The following is a 12,269-nucleotide window of genomic DNA, read 5'->3' as shown; positions in this document are numbered from 1 at the left end:
GGGAAGAACCTAAGCATCACCCTGTCGCCTTATTCTCCTGAAAACTATCCCCAGCCAAGTGTAACTACGATGTCGGCAACCGGGAACTGTTAGCCATCAAACTCACCTTGGAGGAGTGGTGACATTGGCTAGAAGGTGCCGCTCATTTCTTTGTAATCTTCACAGACCACAAGAACTAGAATATCAAGTGTACAGCCGAGCGTCTGAATCCCTGACAAGCTTGCTGGTCCCTGTTCGTCTTCGCCAACATGACATGACAGCGCCAGAACTAACATCGTATTACAAAAATACTATTCGATATTATGCGGCAATTTGTGTAGCTTCGTGATATATAATCTCAGTTAAGTCCATTTCAGTTCCGGGTTGTAACACTATACAATGTGGAAAAGTTCAAGGAAGGGAATACTTACGCAATTTACGTATTTAGTAATGAACACTAAACGCATGTGTGTATTGTGTGCCATCTGCACGCTCACCGATCCAATTTCTTCCATCTCCAGAATGTAAGAGAGTGTGTCTCGGCTGGCTGTCCCACAGGGGGTGCTCCAGTCTAGACTCAGCCATGTTACGCCAGCCTCCATCAGACGAGGTGGAGGTGGAGGAGCAGGAGGAGACATGACACAGCTGGCTGTGCAACAACTCAAAACAGCACTGAAGGCACTGGAGCGAGCAGATAGATGAACACACTTCTTGTTAAACAAATAAGTCGGCATCTGAATCCTTGATCTAGACCGGGACTAGAAATAATTCTGTATTTTTACATTCCGCAACTTATCCTAGAATGAAACAGACCGTTAACGCCAACGATTGAAGTAATTGAAGGAGCACTAAATTCACTTCACTGAGATCTACAGGAAGAAACACCTACCTCATTCCTACATCGTTTTTAGCAGCAAGTCTGAAGGCATATTTTGTTGAAGGCATGAGGTGCACAACTTTGTACTGCTTGGCAAGGCCACTGTAAATCTCCTTAAATGCACTTTGTTTTCCCTGCTAATCAGACCAAATGCACATTCACACACACACACAGCACGCAGACATGACCTGAGAAAAGCACGATTTGGTATGGAAAAGTTAATACGTATTTGTTTAGTGTCACATCCTTACCTCGTGGTATTCCAAGCAAAAGCCAGTGATTTTTGAGCCATTGTCATTGGGTGACTAAGACAGACAAGAATGAAGAAACTGAATAGGAGCTGCTGCATATTATACGATTTTAAAAAAAAAATTATAACGAAAAAACGTAAGGCATACTCTCCACTGAAGGCTTATGGAGCTCGTGGTGTGCTGGATAAGTCGGGGGACTGCAGGAACGTCTGGGACGCTGCACAGCGTCGTGAAAGTTACACTCTCTGATGGGGCTCCCTTCATCGACCTACACGCCACACAGACCCTTACACACGCAAAGAGAGACGCGACTTTAAATGTACTCCACGCAATTCCATTTATTCAGTAGACATTTCAACTTAAAACTAATGCACGATACAACCCAAGAACAAAGCTGGGAAGTTAAGGGTTAAAGGTCGAGGGATCAGGAGCGGCCGATCAGCTGGTCGCAACAGTGCAACGTAAGCTCCATCATAAGCTAGTCTGAACATATATTTAAGAAATATATTCGATATTCGAGAAATATTTCATATGGTTTATGATCATGGCCCACCTCACTAAAATACGCCGTATGTATAGAAGACATAAAGATCAAGGATCGTAGGATAAACTACACATGGAATATATTTTATATCAGGCAGTGTAATGAGCACTTATGCACTGAATGTCATAGATCAAATTCAGATTACTTGAAAGCACGTGAACGCACGTACAGAGAGTTGAGATACGTCCCTCGGTCCCGCCCCGAGCCAGCTCCAGACAGATCGCCGCTCCCCACGACGTGAAGACCTGATACGCCACCTGATACCTTTTCACTAGCCTCCCAGCTCGCACCCTCTTCACCCCCCCCTCTTCACAATTTAAAATAAACCAACCCTATTTCACTGCCTGTCTCCTGAGTGTCTCTGTTCAGCGCTTTGCAGTCAGAGGAGTCACAATTTCAATACGTCAAATGGAGATTAAGGTCAATTTTATTGTTATGGTTCATTGCTGAAATGTTATTGTTGCCAAACAAGCATCTAAAATAGAAATACAAGAGACGGACAATATGAGTCACGGCTTTATTGTAAAGAACAGTTTGTTTGGATTCTTTTTTTTTTTTATAGACCTTGCTTGAAGGAAATGCTACACCCACTAACCGCCTCCCTGTGTCTCGGTCAAGGGTGTAGAACTTCCTGTTAATGTTGGATCATGTTTCTGATTGGTGCCGGTGATGGTGTAATATCACTCTTTTGATCTACAGTTACAAAGTTTTGGATCGATGCTTATTTTACACACTACTCGTACACACGCAAGTGCCTGGGGTGGGAACAAAATTCTACACGGCACGAGTTTAAAACTTAGGATTTAGGATCGAATTTACACCCTGAGTTCTGATCAGACAATCTAACTGGTGTAACTGGCTGCTAAACTCACAACCTCCCAATATACTCAGGAACCGGCTCTGAATGACGACTTTCTGTATAAATTTAACAGAACAAAGTCTCACCTGACGTGATAGTGTGTAGCAGGTCTGAGCTCTTCCAGTCTACATGTAGTGTCTTTCCCTCTGGAAGAAGATTCAACATTAGAAAGGATGCAAGCAATTTGGACAAAGACACACAAGGGGCCAAATGTGCTTAACAAATGAAGGCCATATTCTTCTTCTTCACTGGAACTAAGAGGCCCCAAACATGTTCCAGCATGACAATGTCCCTGTACATAAATCCAGCTCCATAAAATCATGGTCTGCCAAGGCTGGAGCAGAAGAACCTAGTATGGCCTGCACAGAGCCCTGATCTCAACCCCACAGCTTTGGGATGAACCCCACCTCACTAATGCTCTCATATATGAATGACCAAATCCTCTCAGCTTCACTCTAAAGTCTAGTGGAAAGCCTTCCCAGAAGTGTGGAGGTTATTATAATAGCCAAGGCGAGACTAAATCTGGAACGAGATGCTCAACGACAAGACCCACATATGGATGTGATGGTCAAGTGTCCGTTTGTGCATATCTGTGTGCATTGTATATCGTGGAAGCAAGAGATACTCACTGGTACACAAGTTTGAAATCTCCCTCTGTGCCACTCTGAGACAAGGCCAGCTCGTAGCTGAGCGGCAGGGCAGGGTGCGAGTGTAAGTGTGTATCTGCTTCTGACAGAATAGGGAGCGGAGGACGCCAGGAGAGAACTGCAGAGTGTGACGTGACACTTCCCACCTGAGAGAGACAGACAGACAGAGAGAGAGGATGAAGTATTATAATAGAACTATAGTATTTGAAATCTGACTAGTAGGCTGTCATGTACATAAGTGTAAATCACTCACTGTTGGTTTGCATACAGTAGATAGCAGCTCCTGTACTTGCCTCATTTCTTCTTCTGGATCTGCAGCTGTAACAGTTCCGTTATAAAGAATGTCATATCCCATTGTCTGGTTTTACATTAATACTAGCAATAAAAAAATGGAATGCTATAGAGCTAATATACTACAAAGCCTTTACATGTTTGGTTTTTCTGTTGATGAAACGTGTATGTTTGTACAATAGCGAGTGACTGGAAATGAGTGATGTAGGTCATGTGACACTGACTGCGTTCATATTTCTGCATCGTATTTCCGAAGATCGGTCTGCCATTTCATTTGTCTGTATTATCTGCATGGGGTTTTGTCGTACTCTCAGCCAAGAACAAGAGGACATCTTGAAACGTCCAGTTTCCGTGAGTCCGTGCACGTGATGGTCTCGGATTTCCGTTCAGAGCTGAGAGGAGTGGGACCCTGACGTGGTCGTCTGCTTTTGCAGCTAATCCACCTCAAGGTTCGATGTTTTGTGCATCCTGAGATGCTTTTCTGCTCTCCATGGTTGTAAAGAGTGATTATTTGAGGTATCCTTCCTGGCAGCTCGTTACCAATCTGGCCGTTTTAATTCAACGACGGTAAACAACAGGGCGTTTCCATCCACAGAACTTTCGCCCACTCGATGTTTGATGTTTTTCATCGTTACATTCTGTGGAAACCCTAGTCCAGGGGTGTCCGATCTTATCCGGAAATGACCGGTGTGGGTGGAGGTTTTCATTCCAACCGAGCAGAAGCCACACCTGAGTCTATTGAAAGCCAAGATCAACTGATTAAACAGGTGGAATCAGGTGTTTCTCCTACTTTGTTGGAATGAAAACCTGCACCCAAATAAGCTCTTTGGACACCCCTGGTCTAAACATGTGTGAAATTCCCAGGAGATGAAGAGTTTCTGAAATACTCAAACCTTCCCATCTGGTGCCAACCACCATGCCACGATCAAGCTCTTGACCTGTATGTGCATGATGCATTGTACGCATCGTGCTGCTGCTACGTGATTGGCTGATTGGACGACTGCATAAATGAGCAGGTGTACAGGTGTTCCTGTTAAAGCGGATGGTGAGTATATGTCAACATGTGTGTGTGTTTGCATAATTTACCTTTAACCTCATAGTCACTTGGAGGGGAGGCTCTGTTCCGGACTGAGTGTTTAAGCCGTGGTGGTGTTGGAGAGGCAGCCATGCCTGTCCGGACTTTGCCATGTCCGTTGTGAGTGAGTGGCATGCCGTTAGCAGAACCCAGATGCCCACCTTTCAGCCTCCGCTGTAGCTGCTCCTGCATTTTCACTGCACGTTCTTCACGGATGGGCATTGACACACTGTGGCACATCATGTCTGGGTGCATACAGACAGACAGACAGACAAACAAACACACACACACACACATATCTCAGGAATGAACAAACCATAAATTTAGTAGTTAGGTCACTGAGCAATCAAGATTTTTTTCTCAGTTACAGTTATATTTATATATACGCTTTTCTAGACACTCAAAGCGCTTTACATGGTATGGGGGGGGGGGGCTCTCCTCAACTACCACTAGTGTGTAGCATCTACCAGGATGATGCGACGGCAGCCATAGTGCGCCAGAACGCTCACCACACACCAGATTATTAGTGGAGGGGAAGAGAGATTGATGTAGACAAGTCAGAGATGGGGATTATTAGGGGGCCTTGATAGAGAAGGGCCACTGGGGGAATTTCGCCAGGACACTGGGATTAAACCCCTACTCTTTTACTATTGTCCTGGGATTTTTAACAACCACAGATAGTCAAGAGCTCGGTTTAACCTCTCATCCAAAAGACAGTGCTGTTTTTACAGTATAGTGTACCCTTCACTCTATTGGGGTATTAGGACCTACGCAGACTACAGGGTGAGCGCCCCCTACTGGCCTCACTAATACCACTTTCAGCAGCAACCTTAGTTTTCCCCAGGAGGTCTCCCATCCAGGTACTGGCCAGCCTCAACCCTGCTTATCTTCAGTGGGACACCAGGTGAGAACGGCAGGTTGATATGGCGTTGGCCGGCGCGTTGGCCGGCGCGTTGGCCGGTTACCAATAGCTAACTTTTCCTGCCATGGGTCAACCACTAGCTTGCTAATGAGAGTCTGTAGTGCATATACTGTATATATTCAATATTATTAATAGGTGTGTGTGGGAGTGTGTGTGCTTCTGCTCACCTTGTTCAGTGTAGACAGGAAGTGCAGGCAGCTGGTGAATGTAGTGAGGAGAGAGTTCGGTGGGGTAAAAGTGTGGGTGGTGCAGCATGGCTGGTTGTGGCTGGGTGTACAGTGGGAAATGTGGAGGTACAGGGGGTAAAGAGTGATGAAAGTCCATCGTATGAGGCAGAACCAGCACCTTCCACATGCCGTTCTCCTCCACCACCTGTAGGAGACACCCAAGACCACAAAACATTTCTTGTATTTATTAGTCCCCCAATCAATATTTCTGCTTGAAATGTCTATTAATTCAAACACTATTGCGTTCATTTTACGGCATAGTAAATCGTGATGAGGATGAGGACGCGAGCGATGGATGGTACCTGAGATATGTAACCTGGAGGCACAAAAATGGGAGGCACGGTGCCATTAGGGGACACCATGGGCACCTGTGCTGGACCTGAACATACACAGAATGCAGCAGAGTCTATTAAGGACCACGGACAAAACCTGAAGCATGCCTGGGTGTGTACGGCTTGGTGCGTATGTACAGTATGTGTGTGTTTACCTGTAATGCACTGAATCTGGCCATCGTCTGTGCGTACAGTAAATGTCTCTCCTGGATTGACCTGCACCAAGACCATCTGCAAAACAAAACACAAACAGACAGTACGGTCAGACGGATTGCACCACGATGTGAGCCATGTGACGTGAAATAACACTTCGCTCTTTAAATACGTATTCAGAGCTCTGCCGCGCATCTTTATCTTTACTGCCAAACAAAAGGCTTTGTCGCAACTGTATACGAAGTATTGACCTTAAAGCACAGTATTTAGTAACTACTGCAAATGATTCCAGTGTAAACAATATACGGAAAATGTATGTAGGTAGAAGAGTGAGGAATGTAGGTCTGGACCTACCTTCAACCTTTATTTCGGGTTTATATTGACGTACGTAACGTTACTAACTATAATAAGCAAAACAAAAGCGTAGCGTCTTTTGATGCGGTGAAGTTTTCCGTAACGAGACGTTTAACATCTATGGAGTTCCAAATTAGTGTGGTATCATAGGAATAAAACACTCGCTGCTGTTGTTGTCGTTGTTGTTACCGGACATGCCACATTACACCACTACAACATTGATTCTTTTCTTATAATAGCATGCCCAGACATGTTTTACTTTCTACACAGTATTTTCTAATAGCTCATATCTAAAGTCCAGCGTGTGAGCAGAGACGCAGCTTTATCCGGACGCTTCCCAGCCGAGGCGAGGTCCGGCTCAGAGCAAACACTCGTCCACACACTCCAACGAGCGCGTGTTTGTTTCCCTTCCTCTGCAGAGTGTGTGCACAAAGCCCCGGCCCTGTTCGACAAACTACGCCTCCGTGGGAAATGTAAACCAGACTGGACGTTACGTCCGTCTCCTGCACTGACCCAACGGGAATCAGAACCGAAATATATCCATGACAAAACATTAAAAACAATCAAGTCTCTGTTTACAAAAGACAAAAGGAACAAGGTGAGAGAGAGAGAGAGAGAGAGAGAGAGAGAGAGAGAGATAAAGTGAATGGAATGAAAAGAGAGAGAGAGAGAGAGAGAGAGAGAGAGAGAGAGAATGGGGGAGGAAAGCAGACAGGGGCAGTATGTGAGGAATGCACGATACAGACGGTGGAAGAGGGGTAGAAGTATGCATGGAATGCCCCGACCAGCCCCCAAAGCCATTGCCGTCCCTGGGAGCCAAAACCGAGAGGTGAGGAAAAAGGGAGGGAGGGAGGGAGGGAGAGAGGGAGGGATAGACAAGTGTGGGGTGGGGGTAGTAGGAGGAAAGGAAAAAGCAAGGCACAGACATTATCAATGCCTGATGAATGTTTAGAAAAAATTCAGTCTGATATGAAATATATACGTTCACAAAATACCATACTTTAATTAGCACTTGTACCACAACACCGTTGAAATCTGATTGGTCAGAAAGCGTTGATTCATTTCTTCATAACAACATGCAGCTCTGGCAATACTGCCGACTGTAATTCAGAGGTGTGATTCATGATTAATGATCATTCGAATATGTTTATTTTTAACTCACAGGAATTATTTCCCTGCTACCCCGGGTTAGACCTTCCTGGCTTTGAGAACCCGTGTGTGCGGTGCATTGTGACTGTGACTCGCAATAAAAACCGAGCAAACGCTGACAAATGATACGCCATTCGAGAGGTGAAGTAACAGCAGCGTTAGCATAGCAGTTAGGATGATGAATTTACTAAACCGGACTGACATCCAGGCTGCGTCCGATCTCGAACCCAAAACCACAAACGACGTCAAGCGGCTGCTTCGTCTGGGCCAAAACAAAAGAAAACAATCGCGCCGATGCGTTTGGGCTGAGGAAGCAGTCTTAAAGGCGCAAGGGTAAACATTTGGACTTTTTCCCACTTCAGCAAGAGAACGTAGAATGCGAAGATAAAATAGATCGGTCCTCAGCAGATCCAACATGCGCACGGACTTTAGGGATCTGAATTCGTCAAAAAGCACAAAGTGCTGTAAAGCAGGTACACACACACACACACACACACACAAACCATCACACATGGATACACCATGTGATCCACACCGTCAACGAATATTTTCAAGACCAGAGCCAGTCAGTGTCACATCGAGTCACTGTTAGAAAAAACACAGCTTCTGGTAAACTGTGTGTGGGAGTGTTGGAAAGTTCAGTCACTGCCCGGGTTGAGTCACATATCCCAGGCTTAATTAGGATGAATAATCTATCGCGTATCCTTAATGCCCTTCGGCAAAGTTCTGCTACGTGCTTCCAATGAACCGGTAACTGCCTACGTACCTTCATTTCCTCAGGTACATTTTCCCGGTGCATCGGGGAGTCTTTGTCGTGAAGGCGACGGAGAACTTAACGGAAAACTAGAAAGTCTGAAAGCTGAAAAGGTGACCTTGGATGTCCCCCCTTTCCCCCTCCCTCCATCCCTCCCTCCTCGTCACGAACGATGGACACGACGGTGAGACGCAGTGACCTGGACCCGCTCGAGGCTGATCTGACGGGCGCTCTCAAGGAGATAAAGTTGCTCAAAAGCCACGACTCAACCCGACGCTCTCGTTCCTGCTCTTTGTGTGGCCTTCGAGCTCCCAGCAGGCTTTGATCTAGAGGCCAAACGATGGGAAAGCAGGCATGGAATGTGCCTTTCTTTTTCAAGGGGGAGCCATGAATGAATAAAAGATTTTCCCCACACTTTTTCTTCTTCTTCTTCTTCTTCTTGTAGCTACACAAGAGCGTGCTTTTTCACACGGAACGGACGCGCCGGGCCACGCATGCAGTTCCTCAACACAACATTCATGATGACCACGCGTCTACGTATTATATTCTGTATCTTCTTAATATCTACCTAGTTGAATGTCATTTTTCTTGTTCTTGTTTATAACTGAAGGTGTACTTTACACGGTTTTATCTTCTAGTCCATGAAAACCTTCCACGATTAAAGCTCGTATAATTGTTTTTGGGTTTTTTTTTTCCTCTCTAAATAGATATTATACTATTTTACAGAACGTCTGTAGGACAATAAACACTATAAATATACGGCATACCGACTATTGCTTCACACACTGATGAGAGTAACTGTGAAAAAGAAACACATGCTGGGAAGAGCACACACGTCCCACCCACACAAACACACACACAAACACACACACACACACACACACCGACACCCTCCCATCAGCGGAGGCTATCAGGACCGAGTTCCGGATGTGTACGCTTCCAGTCCCTTTCCCTCCCCCATTTTCGCCTCCTCTTCCTGGAAATTCTGCTGGCAGAGTGTGGCTGTCAGGAATGCAGAACGCTCCTCTCCTCTGCTCTCCTCTCCTCTCTCGTCTCAGCCTGGCTAAACCCACAGCTCTCGCATGGCCCAAAGTTTTGTCTCAAGAGTGTTTAAGAATCCGTTAGAGATCCACCCGGGTGGAGAAAAAAGATATCATATCGATAACAAGTATGTAAAAGAAAAAAAAAAAAAGTACACATAATGCGAATAGCACTCATATACCACCCACAAAACCATGCACATGCACGCACAAATCCCTCCCAACGACACACAGGAGATACGAGTAGCTTCAGCTGTTAATAATTAACATGTTCAAATAATGCCAGCTTTACAGCGTCCGATCTCCGTCCCGGCGATGTTTACGGCAGACGATAGCACGCTGTGATACACGGTAATAGAAATCTTTGCGAACGAGTGTGACTGCTGCTATGACACTCATCTACAAGCCACCAATAGGACGGCAGCACAGGCACGACTACGTATAAATAAAAATAAACATAAACGAGACAACGGGACAGACAAAAATATCCTTATTACCTCAAGACCGCTTCGAACTAGGCTTGTACGATATATTATTATTGTTATAGTTATAATGGTGATCATTTTTTACATTTATTTTCCTGAGTGAGCGTTTCCATTTTGGAGATATCGCCGTAAGCGTTCAGAATTTCATCGCCCCGATCGCTTTACCCTAAAAGACAGGGAAAGCGAGTATTTCCACCGTTTCCGTTTTAGGGAGAGTACGGGGTGGGTGCGTAATAATATTATCAGCTGTGCAGTCGGAAACTTTACCGGTCGCGAAAACTCGGCTGGACGGCGGATTTCTGAAGTGATTCGATAAATAATAAACAACAAAACAAAACCAAAAAAACAAAAAAAACCCCGACATATTTCGAACTAATCCTTTAAGAAAACAGCTGCCTAATGGTTTGATGATGTTGCTGCTCTGAATTAAGCAGGAGAACAAAAAAAACCCCCCGCACGAACACACTATTTAATCACTTTCTAATGACCATAACCATTCGATTTCTCAAATATAAGATTTGACACTTTGTTGTAGGGCTCTTGATCTTTTTCCGGGTCAAAAATAGCAAAAACGGGGACTACATCTGGAATGGGATGCTCATGAAGCTGCTGTGGGTGTGATGGTCAGGTGTCCACAAACGTTTGGCTCTGTAGTATATAAACCGACAGATAACATGTTATCACACGACCTGTTATAGTTGGAATTCGGCTCAAGGTGCTATTGAGATCGTCTCACGCAGTGTTTAAAAGACTAAGTTTATAAGTGCGCTGTTTACAACCAGCCTAAAGAGATCAGGCTAGGACTTAGGAGTTAAAACAGGCCAAATTTACTATGTACCACTGCGATTGTATAGCGCTTTTTTTAATCGTAGCGGTTCTACAAAGCGCTTTACACTGGTTCTCGTTCATACACACACTCACGGTAGCAGAGCTGCCGTGCAAGGCGCTAACTCGCCATCGAGAGCAACTCGGGGTTCAGCGTCTCGCCCAAGGACACTTCGGTATGTGGAGTCACGTGGGCCGGGAATCGAACCGCCAACCCTACGATTAGTGGACACCCCGCTCTACCACCTGATCCACAGCAACCCCAAAGAGTTCACAGCTTTGATACGGCATGAGTTTTCAATGGAGTTTCACTGTTTGTGGCTATTGCAGGCCAAAAATGCTCGATTTTGCTGCGTTTTTAATTTTCTGTTCTTTTCCCAAAATTTGCGCTACACTTTTGTGTGCTTTTTGTTGTTGTTGTTGTTGTCGTTTTGCAGAAAAACGATTTGAATTTGGCGAAAATGCAATAGCCCGAAATAGTTTTTCCAGTGACGTTTGTCGGTAAATGAGAACTTTTAGCTGTACTCGTGTGGTGAATTGAAGGGTGGTGATGACGTCACGTGACGTGTCTTGACACGTCCTCATGTGCGAGCTCGTCTGAATACCGCGTTCGTTTCTGCGCTCGCAAAATCGCTGAATCCTTGGTTTAATCTGCTTGCTGATCATCTGAGCCTGTGCCTGTTTATCACTCTGACTTTGCTTCTTATAAACCCTGCATTCAGATCCAAATCCTGTGAAATCTTACAGGAAGGACATTATTAATCTTTCACAAAAAAAAAAAAAAAGTAGGCTCAGTCTTAGAGTGGAGAACGGAGCGTGAAGCACATACATGTAGATTATCTCATCTTACTTTCTTATTTAATCTACTTTATGCAGGAACCAATCCACCGTCCTAAAAGTTAGCATTCGTGTCCCTGAGTGTCTGTTCCCGGTCACAAACGAAAGAAAAGCTCGCTATCTGAAGATCTCGACTTCTCGCCTCGCTCTGGGTCACTCACCTGCTGCATGCCGTCTCGGCTGAACACGTGCTGGTGGAGGGGCATTTCAGCCAACATGGGCGTGGCCTCCAAAAGTGGGAGGTGCTGATCTGTCATCATGGCCGAAGAGAGCGTTCATTGACACCAACTCCTATGAGACGATCGAGAACAGAAAGACGATTCAATACCTGGAACATTCAGAATACCATCACGACACGGCAGTCACGTTTTGTTTTTTTTAAAAGCGGGACGGAATGTAAATGAGGAGAACGTTACCGGGCCTTCGAAAGACCCGAGTATGATATAACAGTGGCTTCTCAATAAATTAGTCTAACACTGCGAGATTGAGCGTCTAACTGCCGATGCCATGTCACGGTCGCAGGATAAATACATTCGACATGTAAACATTACAGAATGACGCTCTAAGTGCGTAGGAGCCTGGGAGAAACCTCTACCGTGGAACATTTGATACTATATAGTTCTGAAAGTTATAGGCTTTCCTGAACTCTCTTTTGCTCATATCTCCAT

At 45.1% G+C, this 12,269-nt stretch overlaps 1 protein-coding gene across 1 annotated transcript in view; it reads right to left on the bottom strand.

Moving 5' to 3' along the window:
- LOC128611061 (fibronectin type-III domain-containing protein 3A) overlaps positions 1-12,269 on the bottom strand; it is a 38,110-nt gene that overhangs the window by 16,851 nt on the left and 8,990 nt on the right. The window contains exons 2-13 of the mRNA XM_053630299.1: positions 11,763-11,892; positions 6,160-6,235; positions 5,975-6,051; positions 5,613-5,817; positions 4,535-4,768; positions 3,411-3,475; positions 3,140-3,303; positions 2,597-2,656; positions 1,255-1,393; positions 1,108-1,161; positions 869-993; positions 477-660 (exon numbers count right to left, since the gene is read on the bottom strand). Of these exons, the coding sequence (XP_053486274.1) occupies positions 477-660; positions 869-993; positions 1,108-1,161; positions 1,255-1,393; positions 2,597-2,656; positions 3,140-3,303; positions 3,411-3,475; positions 4,535-4,768; positions 5,613-5,817; positions 5,975-6,051; positions 6,160-6,235; positions 11,763-11,861 (1,482 nt within the window). The 5' untranslated portion in view covers positions 11,862-11,892. The remainder of the gene's footprint in view (positions 1-476; positions 661-868; positions 994-1,107; positions 1,162-1,254; positions 1,394-2,596; positions 2,657-3,139; positions 3,304-3,410; positions 3,476-4,534; positions 4,769-5,612; positions 5,818-5,974; positions 6,052-6,159; positions 6,236-11,762; positions 11,893-12,269) is intronic.

The sequence above is a fragment of the Ictalurus furcatus genome, chromosome 8, assembly GCF_023375685.1.
Source record: "Ictalurus furcatus strain D&B chromosome 8, Billie_1.0, whole genome shotgun sequence".
Lineage (NCBI taxonomy): Eukaryota > Metazoa > Chordata > Actinopteri > Siluriformes > Ictaluridae > Ictalurus > Ictalurus furcatus.
This window is presented reverse-complemented; position numbering and strand designations above follow the sequence as displayed.